Source organism: Rhinoderma darwinii, chromosome 9, assembly GCF_050947455.1.
Source record: "Rhinoderma darwinii isolate aRhiDar2 chromosome 9, aRhiDar2.hap1, whole genome shotgun sequence".
In the NCBI taxonomy this organism is placed as follows: Eukaryota; Metazoa; Chordata; class Amphibia; order Anura; family Rhinodermatidae; genus Rhinoderma; species Rhinoderma darwinii.
The window spans coordinates 31,261,658-31,280,360 of record NC_134695.1 but is presented as its reverse complement, the minus strand read 5'-3'; the positions used below and the strand labels follow the sequence as shown (position 1 = coordinate 31,280,360).

General features: G+C 43.8%; 1 protein-coding gene across 3 annotated transcripts in view; it reads left to right on the top strand.

The window, feature by feature from the left end:
• CTCF (CCCTC-binding factor) overlaps window positions 1-18,703 on the top strand; it is a 71,373-nt gene that overhangs the window by 40,119 nt on the left and 12,551 nt on the right. For all 3 annotated transcript variants that reach the window (XM_075837466.1, XM_075837464.1, XM_075837465.1), the window contains exon 7: window positions 5,693-5,853. In XM_075837466.1, the coding sequence (XP_075693581.1) occupies window positions 5,693-5,853 (161 nt within the window). The remainder of the gene's footprint in view (window positions 1-5,692; window positions 5,854-18,703) is intronic.

The window sequence follows — 18,703 nt, the reverse complement described above, 5'->3', positions numbered from 1 at the left end:
GAAAGGTGCATCAGTGATGTGGGTGACAAATGCAATCTTTATTGCAGATCACAGCTGATTACGTCTGCAGTTTTTATAGATAAGGCCTTAATCACATCGCGTTTTATGCCTTCCGTCTGAGGTATACATCAGGACTATTGACGTATACCTCCGATGGAAGTCTGCAATGTTGTTGCATACAGTGGAAGAAGTTGCCGGAATCCTTCGAACAGATCGCTACCTCAAGTGCTATGCCCAGCATATATGGGCCGTGATGTCCGCTTTCACTACTGGAGATGCTGGCCAGAGCGTCGGCCCTGGGAATGCCCCTGACGTCACTATCCATATATGGACCGTGACAACAGGAGCTTTGTGATGCTCGAGTCCCCAGTCAGAGCCTCACACAGCGGCCTAATATACTCTGTGACCACAAGAACTTTAAAGAAGCTGGAGTTACGTCACTGGGGCTATCCTAGGGAAGCTCCCATGATGTAGGTTCCCTGGACAGATGGCATCCAGGGACTTCAGCAGTAGCGGTCCTGTGGTTGCAGAAGATAGGGCCGCCGTAACGATGGGGAGTTCAGCCCCAGCGATAACTGTCCATACATGGACACTTACGTCACTGAAGCTTCCTAATGAATATTTTGACAGAGGCCTGTGATGAATGACTTATATTATGCTATTCCATCCCTTTAAATTCATTATATCTGCTTGACCGAAGCCAAAATACACTTTTGGCCTCAGTTGGGCTGACTGAACCTTATGGACAAGTTTAGCCTGTACGTCAGGCGCTCTCTAGATGTACACACTAAACGTATTGCCAAAACGCAATGTGAATAGCCAAAATTCAAGTGAATGGAACTGAGCTGCAATCCGAGGTACGGCTGTTACGGAACTGTACATCGCTTTGTCTGGTAAACTATATTGTCGTTGTGGCCCCTACAGACAGCTGATTGTGGGGATGCCTGGAGTCTGATTCCCACCAAGCTGCTATTGATCCTAAGGATAGGCCATCAATATAAAGGTCCTGGAGAATCACTTCAAATTGTCACATGGCTAAGACTTGAAAGTTTGCCTGGTCAGAAAGAGGGGTAGGGGGTCAATCTGCTGGTCAGGAAGTGGTTAATCGCTTGCCAGCATGAGTATATTCGACGTGAGTGGCAGGCAGCAGCAGCATCATAAGTGGCATAGGAGTTGGTTCATACATTTTATTTTTATTTTTTTGGCTGTATCATTGGAGAACAGGCAAAGGCTGCTGCAGATGCTTCCCTTTTTTTTTTTTTTTTTTTTTTTTCCTCCTCTTCCAAGCTGTGCAGCTGATAGGTTTCCAAATGCCCTCTGGTGTCTTCTCTTACCTTTTTTCTTTGTCCCAGACTGGACAAAATTTTATTGTGTGGCTCCTGATGCAACACTTAGAGGACCCTAGTCTACATGATGGTTAGCCTCCACTCAGGTAAGCTCAGGTTCTGGGCTTTCTCTTTTTCCAGGTTTTGTGGATCTAAGCTGCATGGCTCTGACGTAGACCCTTCATGGCTGCTGAGAAAGCTTTTTAGGCCTTTTACTCCTGTTTGAAACCGGTACAGCAATTAAAGGGGTTTAAAGGTCATCACAAGGACGGTCGCTCCCAACTCCCGGGGCCACGCAACAGGGACTGACAACCTGCAATCCGTGCAGGTTTGGAAAAGTACATTGTAAAGTTTGTTTTATTTTCAGGAAAAAATAAGATTCTTTTATTTTGTTTTGTTTTTTTGTTGGACAACCCCTTTAACCTGTTAACGCCGAAGGACGGATATATCTGTCCTCTGCAGCTGCTAGTACGCGCAGGAGGACGGATATATCCATCCTGTGATGGCGCGGGTACTGCCACTGTGCCCACGCGATCAGCGGCAGGAGCACGGTTGTTATACACAGCCTGGCTTCTGCTGCAACTGCCGGAATCGAAGCGCGCTAAGATTCTGGCAGTTTAACCCATTAAGTGCCGCTGTCGATAGTGACCGCGACATCTAATGTGTTTGACAGAGGGAGGGAGCTCCCTCTGTCACCCCATCGGCGCCCCCGCAAAGAAATCGCTGGTCGCTGTCGGGTTACCATGGCAGCCGGGGGCCTAACAAAGACCCCCAGGTCTGCCTTCAGCAAATGCCTGTTTTACACTGACAGGCAATAATGCTTTGGTATACTAAGTATACCAAAGCATTATATATGCGATAAGCAGATCGCATAGTGGAGTCCCCTTGTGGGACTAAAAAAAATAAATGTAAATCCGTTAAATAAAGTTTGTGAAAAAAAATAAAATGACATTCAAAATCAAACAAAACTACTTTTTTTGCCCAAAAAGTGGTTTTATTTAGTAAGGGTCAAAACAAATAACACATGCACATATATGGTATCCCCACGATCGTAACGACTTGAACAATAAAATGAACACATTAAACCGCCGGATGAACGGCGTCCAAAAAAAACTGCAAAATTATCTTTTCTCCCATTCCCCCCCATAAAAAATAAAATAAAAGTTAATCTATAAATCCTATGTACCCCAAAATAGTACTAATGAAAATTACACATTGGCCCGCAAAAATCAAGCCCACATACGGCCACATTGACGGAAAAATAAAAAAATTACGTCTCTTGGAATGCGGCGAGGGAAAAACAAGTAATTTTTTTTCTAAAAGGCTTTTTATTGTGCAAACGTAGGAAAACATATAAAACCTTTACATATTTGGTATCCCCGTAATCGTGCCGACCCATAGAATAAAGTTAACATGTTATTTACGCTGCCTAGTAAATGGCGTAAATTTATAACGTGAAAATTAATGCTGGAATAGCTGCTTATTTTCAATTCTCTCCTAAAATAAAGTTGCAAGTTAATCAATATATTATAAGCATCTAAAAAGGGTACAATTACAAAATACAACTCGTCCCGCAAAAAACAAGCCCTTATACGGCTATGTCGACGGAATAAAAAAAAATTACGACTCTTGGAATGCAACCGTGAAAAACAAAAAATAATCCTTGGTCATTAACGTGCAAAATGGCCTTGTCATTAAGGGGTTAATCTTTATAGACGCTCTACAGACTTATTACCACATCGTCTCCCAGGGGTTCTTCCGCTGTGAAAGCCTTTCCCCTATGCTGTGTGCCAAATTTGCTTGCTTCATCAGAAGATTTTGGCTCGCTGGATCATCCTTATACTCGTGGATTCTCACCGCCAACCATTCCCCAGGGCTGCTATTTTTTTTTTTTTCTTTTTTTCTTTTTCTCCTCCTCAATGGCCTTTCCTCCTAGAGGTGTGTCCTTTTCTGTCTGACTAGCCTAACATGGCCGCTTCTTGAATGATCAAGTTGACCTATAGCTCAGCAGTCCCCACAATTCCTATTGTGCGTTGACAGCCAGGTTCCAGCTCTATCTGTGGGCCCAATTACAGTAGTGGTCTATTTGACAGCAGTCTTCAGCAGAAGACGTCTGGACCCAGGCAGGTTGTCTACCTTATTTTTATTTATTTTTTTTTCTCCCCATTTTTTTTGTCCGAGATGTCTTAAATGCATATTTTCCCTCTACTGCCTCTTCTCCCCAGGACTTTCAGGTGGATTGTCCTGGTGGCACAGGTCTTCAATCAACAAATGTGGTCTCTCACATTTCATCCTTTTTAGACAGTTTCTTTTTTTTTTTTTTTTTTTCTTGACATCTACTTCTCAGACTACCCACTCTTAGTTCGGTCTCGTAGCTCTTCGTATCACTACATTTGGCACCACAATTTGTCAAACCATAGTCCTGAGATCTGGTGGTTTCTCGGGACGAGTCATCACAACCTTACTAATGCCTAGATGACTTTTCCCCTTTTTGCTATTTTTCACAGGACCAAGGATATTTCCATCCTCCTTTCTCTTTATTGCTCAGGTTTCTTGTCGTTTTTTTCATTTTTCTTCCCAGCAGGGTTTTTTGTGGATAAGCTTTAGTTGCCGCCCTAAAGTGCTTACCTCTCTTCTCTCGGCAGGTGCGTACGGCTGTTGCCTGTCTATTTCTCCACAACTTACTCTGTTCTATGATGCACACACTTGGATCCCTGGATCTTTTTCCCGGTCACTAGGTTCTGCAGGTAGTCGTGGACTAGACAGCTGGTTGTGCAATGTTCTTGTTGCCTTCCCTGGGGGACTGCTTTAATACGTCCCACAGTCAGTGTCTCCTAATGATACGAATAAGAAAAAAGCTTTGAGTACTCTATGAGAAAAGGCTTTTACGGAGAGCTTGTTGGACTCTGCTCCCACCCAGTTTTTGTTTTTTTCTGTTTTTTGGGAATCTACTGTTTTGTTTTTTTTAACGATTTCCTCTTTCCGTCCCATCAAGAGGTGTTTTTTTTTTTTTTTTTTTTTTTTTTTTTTTTTTGTTTTACAGTTACCTTCTGTTGGCTTCTCCTGGCTACTGCTTTTGTACAAACTGTCTGCAGGAGGGCGTATAGCCTGTCTAGGAGGAGTTAACCCTTTTTAGTGCTCCGTGTCCCCTTCTAGTGGCAGGAGCCTATACCCACGGTCTGTGTACCCCAATGCAAGATGCAATCCAATCCATTTTATTTTATTTTTATTTTTTTTGGAGAGTACTCAAAAAATAATTTTTTTGCTTCTAGACTTGAGCAACAATTGCCTGATGGAAGCTTGAATGATTCACCAGCTAGAAGATACCACTTAATGCGTCGTTTTGGGGAGTTTTTCAAATTGATTTGGTTGTCACCTGTGCATACAGTATAAAAATCTTGGTTTAAAGGTTAGGCTGGGTTCACACGACCACATTAACGTCCGTAATGGACGGACGTATTTCGGCCGGAAGTCCCGGACCGAACTCAGTGCAGGGAGCCGGGCTCCTAGCATCATAGTTATGTACGATGCTAGGAGTCCCTGCCTCTCTGCAGAACAACTGTCCCGTACTGTAATCATGTTTTCAGTACGGGACAGTAGTTCCACGGAGAGGCAGGGACTCCTAGCATCGTACATAACTATGATGCTAGGAGCCCGGCTCCCTGCACTGAGTTCGGTCCGGGACTTCCGGCCGAAATACGTCCGTCCATTACGGACGTTAATGTGGTCGTGTGAACCCAGCCTTAGAGTAAGTTTCATTAATGCTTTTGCCAATCTCACTGTATATATTTCCCCACCACTTGCTTACCTGAACAACTTAAAGGGGTATTCCTATCTTTGACACGTATGGCATATCCACAAATCTGAAATTTGTAAGGTAAGGAAACCACGTGCGGTTTCTGTAACCTCATTCTACATACCATGGGAGTTAAAGAAACTGCATAGCTCCGCATACTCCGCTGTTTTGGAACTCGTAACTCAGGGCCATTGATTGACAACAGCGGCAATATGTAGAATTGGGGCGTGAGAGGGCCACGCTCTAGAGAGGTGTGGGACCTGCATCTATCGGACATTTATGCCATATCCTGTGGGTATGCCATAAAAGTCCAAAATGTTATACACCTTTAAAAAACACTGTCCTGACATTCTTTTAATGTGTTTGTGAGGCCAGGATCACACACAGTTTGGCGCCATTTTTGGCGGAGTTTTGAGCCAAATCCAGGAGTAGATCAAAATTAAGGCACGACTGATGCACTTCTGTGTTTGGCTCCAAAAACGGAGCCATAAAACCACCTAAAAAATGTGATCCTGGCCTTAAGCTGTTGGCATGTTTCAGATCTTTTAATGGCTTTTCCTTTTTGATTAAGGTGTTCATCTACGTAAACAGCATTCCTTCATTGAGCAAGGCAAGAAGTGCCGTTATTGTGATACGGTCTTCCATGAGCGTTATGCCCTTATACAGCACCAGAAGTCTCACAAAAATGAAAAAAGATTCAAATGTGACCAGTGTGAATATGCCTGCAGACAGGTAACTTTCCCTTGATGATGATATGGAGTGACAACATTTTTTTTTAAAGGCTATGGACATCTTTGCTGATTCTGACACAGATCCAATAGCGCACTGCTCCTGGCTGCTGTTGGTTAAGGCCTGACGTTATTTGGAGCCTCCCTTTTTTTGTATAATTCCTCCTTCACATCACGTTCATTGCATTATGTTTAATGTATAGGTCGGTATCCTGACCTGGCATATACGTCAAACATATTTTGTGAAGGATACTCTAATCATTGTCCGTATACTATGTTAAATGGATACGTCATGAACTGGGGTCATGAGAGTTCATGACTTATCCGTTAGACTAATGCCAATATAGACTATGGGTGACGGATGCCGCTATTAGGCATCTGTCTCCTATAGACCCTTATGGTATTAATTTAATGTATACATCATGAAAAGCTATTAAAATTCCAATGACTTTATATGTTAAACGTATGCCTGTAACGGGTGCCGTACACATAAAAAAAAAAACCACAAACAAATCTTAAATTAGACACTCTTAGGGGCACTCTGCTTCATCTCAAAAGAGTGCTTTCCCAAAATACATGCTAAACGTAGGGAATAGACTGAGGTGAGATCATAAGTAAGGTAAGGAGGTTGTACACTCAGAGCACATTGTATTAGAAAGGGAGATCACCCATTGCAGAATCTGTGAGGGAGGCGGGTTCTACTGGGAGCAGTCACGCAGGTTCTAGTGTATTACAATATAGATAGGGGGAGAGTACACCATGCAGAATCTGTAGTGAGAGGGGAGAGATCACTCGCTGGCAGCAGCAATGTCTGTCACAGGAGAGAGATCATCACACATGGGCTTTATAAGCTGCCAAGGAATGAAGCTGTGCTGACACATGACAGCTTGTTCATTGGCTAATTGTATCGTTTATGCAGCAAGAAATATTATAGCTGTCAGCAGCAAATCCACCCTGTGTAAACAGGGAGGTGTGCTGTCAACATTATATAAATGTATGGGGACCAGCAATCCCTATACATTACTGATCTTTTTGCTGCCTCGTTGATCGGCGCTCGTTTTTACAGCCCACGTCGGGCCGTGTATGTACAACTTTAAAAACATACATTTAAAAAAAAATATTCTGGATGTGTTGGGTAACAGCTTGATCCTTTGTGTCAGACACGCAGGACCCGCTGACCCGGAACCAGTCAGTGCCGCTGAGCAGACGGATGCTGGTTTCAGCGCTAGATACTGCTGCTCTATATACAGAATACAAAGCATCTGTATCTCCAAGTAAAAATCATTTTTAATTAGAAAGGTACACGGAACATACTGATAATTTTTTATTCACAAAAATGTTTGAACGGTGTACATAGCCTTTTAAGAGCAGGTTGCAAGCTGCATACCAGGGAGTCTGAAAATTAACAAAGGTTATGGAGATTGCAGCCAGAAACTTAGTGCAACTTTTTAAACTCCAGGTTAAGACTAACCTAATGTAAAACTGTGGGAGGGCAAAGTGCACAAAGGCGGCTCAGTGTTACCCCTTGAAGAGAATGTATAATCAGAAATGACCTATTGTTTAAATCAAGTTTTTATGTTAAACCTAATTTTTACACTTTCTGTTATCTATATTACAAAATACTTCTAAAATCTTTACTCTGGCCATGGAGCTTCACAATAGACTGAAACTTCCTGTTCTGTAGAGATCCCTTTTCCACCATCCTCTCATTAGACAGGACAACAATGAAAGGTAACACCTCTATCAAAATAATTCAGGATCCACCGTTGACCATAGATGGACACAGCTCCCTTCCTATCCCTTCCTGTCCAGTGACCTTTGCATAAGTCACAGAGCATGCCTAGAAAACTCCCATAGAAGTCAATGGGTTCCTATGGTCCATGTAGCTGCTGTAAAGCATATTTCTAAATGCTGTTAAAAGTAGCTTAGGCAGGATTGCGTCCCCATAATCATGAGCAGAAATCGTAACAAAAAAAAAACAAAATCAAAAACTAAAGCGATAAAGAAAGATTTTCACACTTTGATACATTTTATTTAAGCACCTAATTTAAACCACATTTTTTTTTTCTAAGGCCTAGAACACACTGTTTTTGGCTCCTTTTTCTTGAGCCAAAATGAAGAGTGGACACCAGGCGCTACATCAGTTCTTTATACCTCCTTCCTGTTGGATTCACTTCTGGCTTTGGCTACAAACTGCAGAAAATCGCATGTGTGATCCTGGCTTAAAGGGGTATTCCCACGAGAGACATTTATGATGTCCACAGGATATGTCATAAATGTCAGATATATGTGGTTCCCACCTCTGGGACCCGCACCTATCTCCAGAACAGGGCCCCCTAAACCCCATTCAGCCTATGTGTGTTGCGGCTGAATGAGGTGTTTTCCGACCATGAAAAACGTTATATGGTCGTGAGTTACTTAAACAGTGTAACTTGCTGAGCTACGCTGTTTCTGTAACTCCAATAGTAGTGAAGTCTCATACTTCATGGTAGTTACGGAAACCACGTAGCTCGCATGCTACGCTGCTTCTGTAACTGCCATTCACTACTATAGGAGTTACGGAAACAGCGTAGCTAAGCGAGTTACGTAACTCACAACAATATAACGTTTTTCATGGTCGGAAAACACCTCATTCAGCCTCAAAGCTGAACGGGGTTTAGGGGGGCCCGTTTTGGAGATAGGTGCGGGTCCCAGAGGTGGGACCCGCATCGATCTGACATTTATGACATCCTGTGGATGTGTCATAAATGTCTCTTGTGGAAAAACCTCTTTAAAGAGGCTCTGTCACCACATTATAAGTGCCCTATCTCCTACATAATCTGTTTGGCGCTGTAATGTAGAGAAGTGTTTTTTTTATTTTGAAAAACGATCATATTTTAGCAAGTTATGAACCATTTTAGATTTATGCTAATTCATTTCTTAATGCCCAACTGGGCGTTTTTGAACTTTTGACCAAGTGAGCGTTGTAAAGAGGAGTGTGACTCTGTCCAATCAGCGTCATACACTTCTCTCCATTCATTTCCATTTGTACTCACAGCACAGCGTGATTTCGTGACATACACCCACATTAACTTTACTGAAGTGTCTTGAGAGTGAATAGACCTTGACTCCAACCAGGACGCTATGTCTATTCACACTCCCGACACTTTGGTAAAGTTTCTGTGGGACTCAATCATACAGCACAGCGTGATCTCGCGAGATCATGCTGTGCCGTGAGTATGTCCCACAGAAACTTTACCGAAGTGTCGGGAGTGTGAATAGACATCGCGTCCTGGCTGGAGGCAATGGACTGCCTAACGCCCTCCCGACGCTTAATAGAAGCTGGTAAAACTCACAATGTACCGTAATGCCTTAGTATTGATATTTAATGTACCAGCAATCTAACAATTGCTGGGGGGGACTAATTAAAAAAAATATATATAATGGTAAGGGCAAGTTCACAGTTTTTTGATGCGGAAACCATGTCGCAAAACTTGCCAAAAAACGGCCGGAAATGCCTCCCATTGATTTCAATGGGAGGCGGAGGTGTTTTTCCAGCGAGTGGAAAAACCGTCTCGCGGGAAAAAGCGGCGTGTCCTATCTTTGGGCGGTTACGTCTGTGACCTCCCATTGACCTCAATAGGAGGCATAGAAAGCGTATTTCGCCGCGTCTTTTGCCTCTGGCGCTCAATGGCCGCGGGCGAAAAACGCTGCAAACGCGGTTCCGTTCAGATAAAATTCCAGAAGGAATTTTGAGGCAGAATTTTCTGCCTGCAAAAAAAAACTGTGTGAATATAGCCTACGGCAGAGTTCACACAGTTTTTTGCAGGCAGAAAATTCAAGGCAGATTGTGATCTGCCTGCATAGTTTGCCGCGTTTTTCGCTCGCGACCATTGAGCGCCACGGGCAAAAACGCTGCCAAATACGCTTTCTCTGCCTCCCTTTGATGTCAATTGGAGGTCAGAGGCGTAAACGCCTGAAGATAGGGCATGCCGCTTTTTCCCGTGAGCGGTTTCTACCACTCGCGGGGAAAAAACGCGTCCGCCTCCCATTGAAACAAAGGCTTTTTTTGCGTCAAAAAAAGTGTCAAACTGAGAACTGGGCCTAATATTTTTTAGCTACCAAAAAATATTACATGTACAAAAAAGCCACTTCCCATTTATCCTCAAGTAAAAATAAATAAATAAAAACAACCACTTTTTTAACACCTTTTAGTCACCAGCCTATTTTAGGCCTTAGGCTGGGTTCACACTGAGTTTTTTGCAGACAAAAAAAAATTCAATTTGGAATTTTGAGGCAGATTTTCCTTTGCCTGCACGCCGATTTTCGCGGCCATTGTGCGCCGCGGGCATAAAGTTCCGCCAAATACGCTTTCTCTGCCTCTCATTGATGTCAATGGGAGGTCAGAGGTGTAAACGCCCGAAGGTAGGGCTTGTCCCTTTTTCCCACGAGCCGGTTTTTCCGCTCGCGGGAAAAAAACTAATTTGTCTCCCATTGAAATCAATGGTAGGCATTTTCGGCCGTTGTTGGCGCGGTTTCCGCGTCAAACTCCCTAAAAAATAAATTAAAAAAAACTGAACTCCTGCCTAAAAGAGGCTCTGTCACCACATTATAAGTGCCCTATCTCCTACATAATGAGATTGGCGCTGTAATGTAGGTGACAGCAGTGCTTTTTATTTAGAAAAACAATCTCTTTTCACCAAGTTATGAGCGATTTTAGCTTCTTAATGCCCAACTGGGCGTGTTTTTACTTTTGACCAAGTGGGCGTTGTGGAGAGAAGTGTATGAGGCGATGTCTATTTACTGTCAAGGCGCTTCAGTAACGGTAATGTGTGTGTGTGTGTGTGTGACTGCACAGTGAACAACGCAAGATCACTATGTGCGGAGTAAATGAATGGAGAGAAGTGTATGACGCTGATTTGTCAGCGTCATACGCTTCTCTCCACAACGCCCACTTGGTCAAAAGTAAAAACACGCCCAGTTGGGCATTAAGAAAGTAATTAGCATAAAATCCTAAATCACTCATAACTTGGTGAAAATAGATAGTTTTTCTAAATAACAAAAACTGCTGTTACCTACATTACAGCGCCGATCACATTATGTAGGAGATGGGGCACTTATAATGTGGTGACAGAGCCGCTTTAATGACCAAGCTATTTGTTACGGTTTTTCCATAGTCACATCAAAGAGCTATAACTGGGTTGTTTTTTTTTTTTTGGTTTTTTTCCCACTAGACATAGCTGTATAAGTTGTATTTTTTAAGAGCACCATTTTGGGGTCTATATAATTTAGTGATCAACTTTTTTTGGGGGGTGGATAGAACCCAGTAATTTCGTGTTTTGTTTTTTTTTGCGCTTTTAAGTTTACATAGTTTAACATGTATAAATAACATAATCACTTTATTCAGTGGGTCGTTACGATTGCGAATACCAAATTTTGTATATTTTAAGAGCCATAGTTTTTTTATTCTGCTGATAAAGCTGTATGAGGGCTATTTTTTTTTTGTTATATTTTTTTTTTTATTGGTACCATTTTTTTTTTTTTTTTTGCACCCAAGCTGGTCGCCTCTGCTTTTTCGCCCATTCTTCCTTCTGCCCTTCTCCGTCCCAAGAAACTAACCGCTCTGTCCATTCTGCTTTACGGGTTTACTCACTTCTTCCTTCCTCAGATGAGATTCCTTATTTGTTGTTCCGGCGGGTATACGAAAGGGCCTGGCGGCCTCTAAGGCTGCCACCGCCCACTCTATTGGATTTTAACTATTTGTTAGACCTACCGGGTCAAGGTTTAAGAGTACTGTTCTCGGTTACGATTCATTTCTAATGCGGGAAAAATTACTTTTGCAATATGTACAATACTGAAATAGTGTATATAGCAAACCGCAAGGCCCTTGTGGTGCTTGACGTATGTAACCACTATTAAGCTCCGTTCACACTGTTTTTTTTTAACGTTGAAACAGTGTCTGAATTAGCGTAAAAAATGGTTGAAACCACCTCCCATTGGTTTCAATGGGAGACAGAGGCCTTTTTTTTTCCACAAAAAAAAAAAGCGGCATGCTCTTAATTGCTTTGTTTCAGTCTCTGACCTCCCATTAAAATCAATGGGAAGCAGAGAAAGCATTTTTCATGGCGTTTTCTGCGTTCGTCACTCAATGGCCACGAATATCACAGCAAGAATTTGCAGGCAGGTCAAAATCTGCCTCAAGTTCCTGAGGGTATGTGCACACGGTAGCAGGCTTTTACGTCTGAAAAGACACTCTTTTCAGGAGAAAACAGCTGCCTCGTTTCAGACGTAAATGCTCATCCTCGCATTTTGCGAGGCTTCTCTGACAGCTGTAAATTTTGAGTTGTGCTTCATTGAGTTCAATGAACGGCTCAAATTATGTCTGAAAGAAGTGTCCTGCACTTCTTTTGAAGAGGCTGTATTTTTACGCGTCGTCGTTTGACAGCTGTCAAACGACGCGTAAATGACAGGTCGTCGGCACAGTACATCGGCAAACCCATTCAAATGAATGGGCAGATGTTTGCCGACATATTGTAGCCCTATTTTCAGACGTAAAACGAGGCATAATACGCCTCGTTTACATTTGAAAATAGGTCGTGTGAACCCAGCCTGAAGGAAATTTGAGGCAGATTTTTGTGCTTGCAAAAAAAAAACTTTGAACAGGGCCTTAGTGCTGTTAATGTTGAGCATTAGTAAATCTTTGCCAGTGTTCATAATAAAAGAGACCAATGCATTTTTCAGCTGGCCGTGCACCCTAGTTGTGGAGCAGCAGCTTTGCGGCGTTCATTCTCTCCCTCCAATTGGTCATAAAATAAGAGTATACTCGCTGCTACTCTTGGCTTCTCCCCTTCATGTACTCTTAGGCCTGATTTACACGAGCATGTGCGTTTTGCACACGCAAAAAACGCGGCGTTTTGCCTGCGCAAAAGGCACTTAACAGCTGCGGGTGTCATCAGGGTATGATGCGCGGCTGCGAGATTTTCTCGCAGCCGCCATTATTTTGACACTCCGTTTGGATGTTTGTAAACAGAAAAGCACATGGTGCTTTTCTGTTTACAATCAGTTTGACAGCTGTTGTGCGAACCACGCAGTTCGCACGGAAGTGCTTCCGTGCGACCTGCGTGGTTTTCACGCACCCATTGACTTCAATGGGTGCGTGATGCGCGAACAGCGCACAAAGAAAGGACATGTCGTGAGTTTTACGCAGCGCATTTGCGCTGCGCAAAATTCACGCACTGCCCCATAGCCTAATATAGGTGCGCACGACACGCGTGAAAGGCATGCGCGTCGCACGCGTGTATATTACGCTCGTGTAAGTTATGCCTTTACTCTCACAGCGCGGCGGCTCATTCAAGGTCCTGATGCCAAGCAGCGGCAGGTCCTTATGTGCGATGCAGCACTTAGCGTCCTAAATGCTCAGGTAAGGGGAGATGTGTTTTTTTTTTTTCTCCCCCCTCCTTTTGTCTGATGGAGTGGGGGGTAGTGCGATCTTGGGGGCAAGGTGGGGGCCTTGTTACGCCCCATAGTGTCATATCTGTTTTCCAGATTTCTGCTCTAAACTTATGATTTGTTGGGCTGCTTTGGCCCTGACCAATTGGTAAGCCACACCCCCTTTTCAGTGTCCTAAAGGCGGATTAAAAAGACCCTCTTGTGTGCCAAAAAACTGGCATAGAAATGTTTATCAACTCCCCCCAATGAGCAGCAACTTTATTTTCTAAATAGGAAGCAGGATATATAGGGATGTACTTCTGAGCACCAAATTTGTCTAAAGTTTTCAACCAGGTTATTCGAAAATATCAGTAAAGTATCTCATAATGCATTAGATCATATCACCCAATGTTGGCTAGTTGCAATTTTATTGGTAATGTCTGTACAGATGTGACAAATTACAATTCTTTCTGGTTACTTCTGGCTGCGCATGGGCACTGCTTGGTCCACGTTTCTAACAATTCCCTGCTGCTTCTGCAGTAGTAAATTGTCTAGCCTATGTAAAAGCCACCCTGACTGTAAACAAAACTGCGAAGATCAGTAGAGCATAGAAAGCAAATCAGCAGTGCAACTGAAGACCACTTCAGCTGGATCGCCAGAGTACTATTTAAATAGCAGCCAATGGTACCACAGTTCCAAGTGGACCAAGCGAACGGTGTGCATGCGCAGCTAAAAGTATAGAGAATTGCAATTTCTCATTCATTACATTGGGGACGCAGACCGTGGTTATCTGCTGTTGCCACTAGGAGGCTTGACACTAAGAAATTTAAAAGGCGGCTCCTCCTACAGAATATACCCTGCCCACAAACACTGAACTATTCAGTCATAGGAGGTGGACACTTCTGCTTATGAATCAGTCTTATTTGTTTTTACTCCACTATGGGCAGCACCGGTTTTTGCGAGTCTTGTGCTGGCAGCACCAGTTTCTCCTGGTGGTGTATTAGTTTGGGTGAGTGGTAGGGCCACCCCATCTCTCAGCGCCCTTTTTTTTTTTTTTTTACTATTTCCCCATGGGGGAATCGGCCTTCTCCAATTGGCTGCTGGTGGTCACGTGAACAAGACTGACCAATCGCGATGACTTATGGGTGGGGCCTATCTGCTTCTCGCTCGCCTGCCTTCAGCCGGATGCTGCTGGGTACACAGTACTTCCTGACCAGTGCTGCATCATCTTTGCCTCGGGACAGGCTCTAGACACTCTGAAACTGGGTGGAATTGGCCCTTGGCCTTTTTCTCCTTCCCCTGCAGGTGCCCTAGCCTCAGTCCCTGAGCTTTGTGTGTCCAAATGTTATAGCAGACCTAGATGAAGGCAGCCATTACTTCCTGAGGGAGGAGTTATTGCTGCACGCAATAGGTGACTGCTTCTATTGGTTTCTCTACTCCGTTTTTTTTGCAGGGTGTGGTGATGTGACCCAGTCTACTGAAATGTCTGACCCGAAGGGAGAACCTTTGCTAGACAACCATTACAAATCATTATGCATGCTCCAAATGCAGTACCAAGTTTCCTGCTTCCCTATGTGATGCATACTGGCACTCTGGCCTAATGACTGCAGCTCCTGCACCCCTGCCACCCCAGTATTGCTCACGCCTGGTAGTTGGGTCTGGATGCAGAATGGGCTAATTCCCTTTTACAGAACGGTTTGTAACCTAGCGAACATCACTGACTCCAGGGGAGGATGGTCTGAAATTATAGTCATACCCATAATGGACTATGTCCGTGTCTTCCTCACGTGGCAGACCCCAAAAGCGGGCCAGGTCTCCTCACCTCCCCCACCGGAGGTATGGGGTCCAGTGCTTCCTTTCCACCTAGAGCGGTATTGTCGGAGGTGCAACTTTCTGATTTCAGATTAGGATTTGGTTGATAAGGGATCTTCCCCTTTCACCACTTCTGTTGAGGTGCTTATTAGGGCTGTCTGTGACGCCTTACAGGTCATGGATTCTACTCCTTCACCTGACTTAGGCCTCATGCACACGACAGTGTTTGGTCTGATATGCGGGTCGTATGTTGGCCGCGTTTCTTGGACTGAACACTGTTTAGGAGGACTGAGTTCCTAGCATCATAGTTGTTTGATGCTAGGACTCCCTGCCTTTCTAGAAATACTGTCCCGTACTGAAAACCTACTTTCCCATAGTGTAATCATTTCCGTGGAGAGCCAGGAAATCCTAGCATCATAAATAATTATACTGCTAGGAACTCGGGCTTCCTGAATTGTTTTCTGTCTGGGAAATATGGCCGACATACGGTCAGTATATCACAGATCAAACACAGTCGTGTGAATGAGGCCTTATTCCTTTCTTCAGCCTCAATGGTCCCAGATGGTTTTTCCAGCTCATTCTGAATTTAAAGGTTTAGTTTTCAAGGAGTGCTTACACCTGGACAAGAAGTTCTCTCACTCTAACCGGCTGGACGTCTTCCATCCTTTTCAAGAAAAGATCTCTTCCAAGTAAGTTAAGTCTTTGGCGGTAGACACTCTGTTTCCCGTCTGGCCAAAGCTAGTACTTTACCAAAAGGGGACTCCACTTCCTTCAAAGATCCTCTGGATCGCCGCGTGGAATCATAGTTGCCAAGTTGAAAAAAAGACACCGGTCCATCAAGTCCAACCTGTAGTCCTAAAATGTTGATCCAGAGGAAGGCAAAAACCCTCATGAGGTGTATGCCAATTCGTCATTAGGGGAAAATTCTCTCCACAAATCCAAATATGGCGATCAGAATAAATCCCTGGATAAATGTCCCATCTTCAGAATCTAGTACTCCAACTTGATATGTTTTTCCGGAAAGGCATCAAGACCCTTCTTAAGCATGTTCAAAGAATAAACCATTACAAGATCCTGTAGCAGAGTTCCATAGCCTCACTGCTCTCACAGTAAAGAATCCCCATCTGTGAGTATGGTGAAGCCTTTTTTTTTTTTTTTTTTCCTTTTTAGATGTGGAGGATGCCCTCTTGTTGTTGTTGTTGTTGTTGTTATTTGCCCTCCAAAAAACCGGATGTGTAAACGTGTCAAAAACACTGGCGTTTTTGTAAAGCGTTTTAAACTGCAGGTATTTTTGACTCGTTTTGTGCGTGCTTTCTGCACGTTCTTGGCGTATAATTAGGGCTCTCATTGACTGTGAATTAGGCTAGTTTTAGTTGCCAAAGAATTGCCCTGACGCTGCTTTTTTACACTACATATTTTTAAATAAGCTTACGTAAACCAACCTCGTCGTATGCACTAACAATGCGCTTTCCTTATGCGCCGAAAAACTACAAATACACGCAGTGGGAACAGGGCCTTACAGGCCTAGTTGTAAAGAGATCATTCTAAAGATCTCTGTACTGTCCAATTATATATTTGTACATTGCTGTTAGACTGTCCCTAAGCAGGCTTTATTTCTAAACTGAATAGCCCCAAGTTTGATAACCTTTCTTGGTACTGCAATCCACCCATTTCCTTAATTACCTTGGTCACCCTTCTTTGCACCCGTTCTAGTTCAGCCATGTCCTTCTTATACACCGATGCCCAGAATTGTTCACAATATTCCTTGTGTGGTCTGACTAGTGATTTTTGTGACGAGCATCTACGCTTGATGCAAGTGGCGCACAACAAGCGACTACCGAAATGTGTACACATGAAATCATGTTACAATCGTAGACCAGGTCCATTTTGTGTCGCCGAGGCCGATTGTAATAATACGTCATTTAAAGTCACCTTGATGTGACATTCCCAAGCTCTCACACATTTAGGATATTACCCGCGTGGTACATTTTGGGTAATGCGAACACCGGCGGTAGCCGATAATGAAGATGATAACTTTAACGTTAAGTATCTCATGTCCTTCAATGTCGCTGCACTTATTGGTGTTGCTGAGGCCACCGTTCTGAGAGTTCACGGTCTGTCGGTGTTCTCACTATGCTGAAGGCTAGGAAGCCTTCCTTAGGCCTTATTCACACGAGAGTATTTCACGTCCATGTTACACGCGTTAAAACAACGGACGTCACACGAATCTATGCAATTATAAGGGGCCATTCAGTGTTTTTCATGCAGCGTGTGTCCGCTGCGTGAAACTCACCATGTCCTATACTTGTCCTTTTTTTTGCGCATCAGGGAAAACCTAAAACCCCTCCTGTACCCGGATTCCACATGAAACTGCAACGCAGGAAGAACGCTGCGTCTTTTTACGTGCACAAAACTGACACGTTCGTGTGAATTAGGCCGACGACTGTATTTACCATCGTACCTGGAAGGTTTACTTTCGTTGGTGTAAGGATTCCAAACTTTCTCCTGTGTTTTTGTCTATCCAGAGTTCTCCTCTTAGGTGAATCAAGGTTTGGCCCTTAGTTCCCTGAAGGGTCAGGAGTTGGCACCTAGTTCAGTCACCCTATGGCATCTAAGGCTGACATTTCTGCAGGCGGTTTCTCACACGGTTCCCCGTTATCGTCCTCCGCTTCTTTCTTGGGATATCAATTTGGTTTTGGAGGTTTTGCAGTCTGCTCCCTTCAAACCCTTGCTCCCTTTAGTGTTTTTTTTTTTTTTTTATTCTGGTTGCGGTGACTTCCATCTGGAGGGTTTCTGAAGAGATGGCTTTCTTGCCGTTCATTTCTGACACATCAGGACAAGCCGGTGCTCTGCAGGGTGCCTTCCTTTCTTGCCAAAGGTTGTTTTGGATTTTCACTTGAATGAGGACATAGTTTTGGCGTCCTTTTGTCAGTCTCCCAGTCATCCGAGGTATTGTTCCCTCCACAAAATGGATGTTGTTCACGCCTTGCGGACTTGCCTTTCTGTCACTGCTTCTTTCCGGAGATCGGATTCCTTGTTCATTCTCCCAGAGGTTCCCAGGAAGGGATTGGTGGCCTCAAAGGCCTTTTATCGCTCGCTGGATTAGACTGGTTGTTCGAGGCTTATCAGGTTTGGCGTAAGGATCCCCCTTCTTGGATCACAGCCCACTCTACCAGAGTGGTTAGGGCTTCTTGGGCTGTGTGCCTTCAGGTGTGCTAGGTGGCCACACCTTTGTCAAGTTCTATCAGATGCACATCTTTCTTGGGTCGCAAATTCTTGCAGGCATCTCTGAAATAGGTGACAATGTCCTGTGTTGTGTTCCCGCCCCTGGGTACTGCTCTAGGACGTCCCACGGTCTGCATCCCTCAATGTAACCATCGAGAAAACAGGAATTTGACTACTCCCCGTAAAATCCTTTTTCTTGTCCAGTTCATTGGGGGACACCGCTCCCACCCATTGTATTTTCAAGTTGTTTTTTTGTCATGGTTGTCAGTTTTATGGATTCTCCTCTATTGTGTTGACATACCTTTTACTTACCTTGTTTTTGCTTCTCCTATTGCTTGCGTACAGACTGAGTAGCTCAATGTCTGTGGGCAGGTTATATCCTGTAGGAGGGGCCACTTTTTTTTTTATTT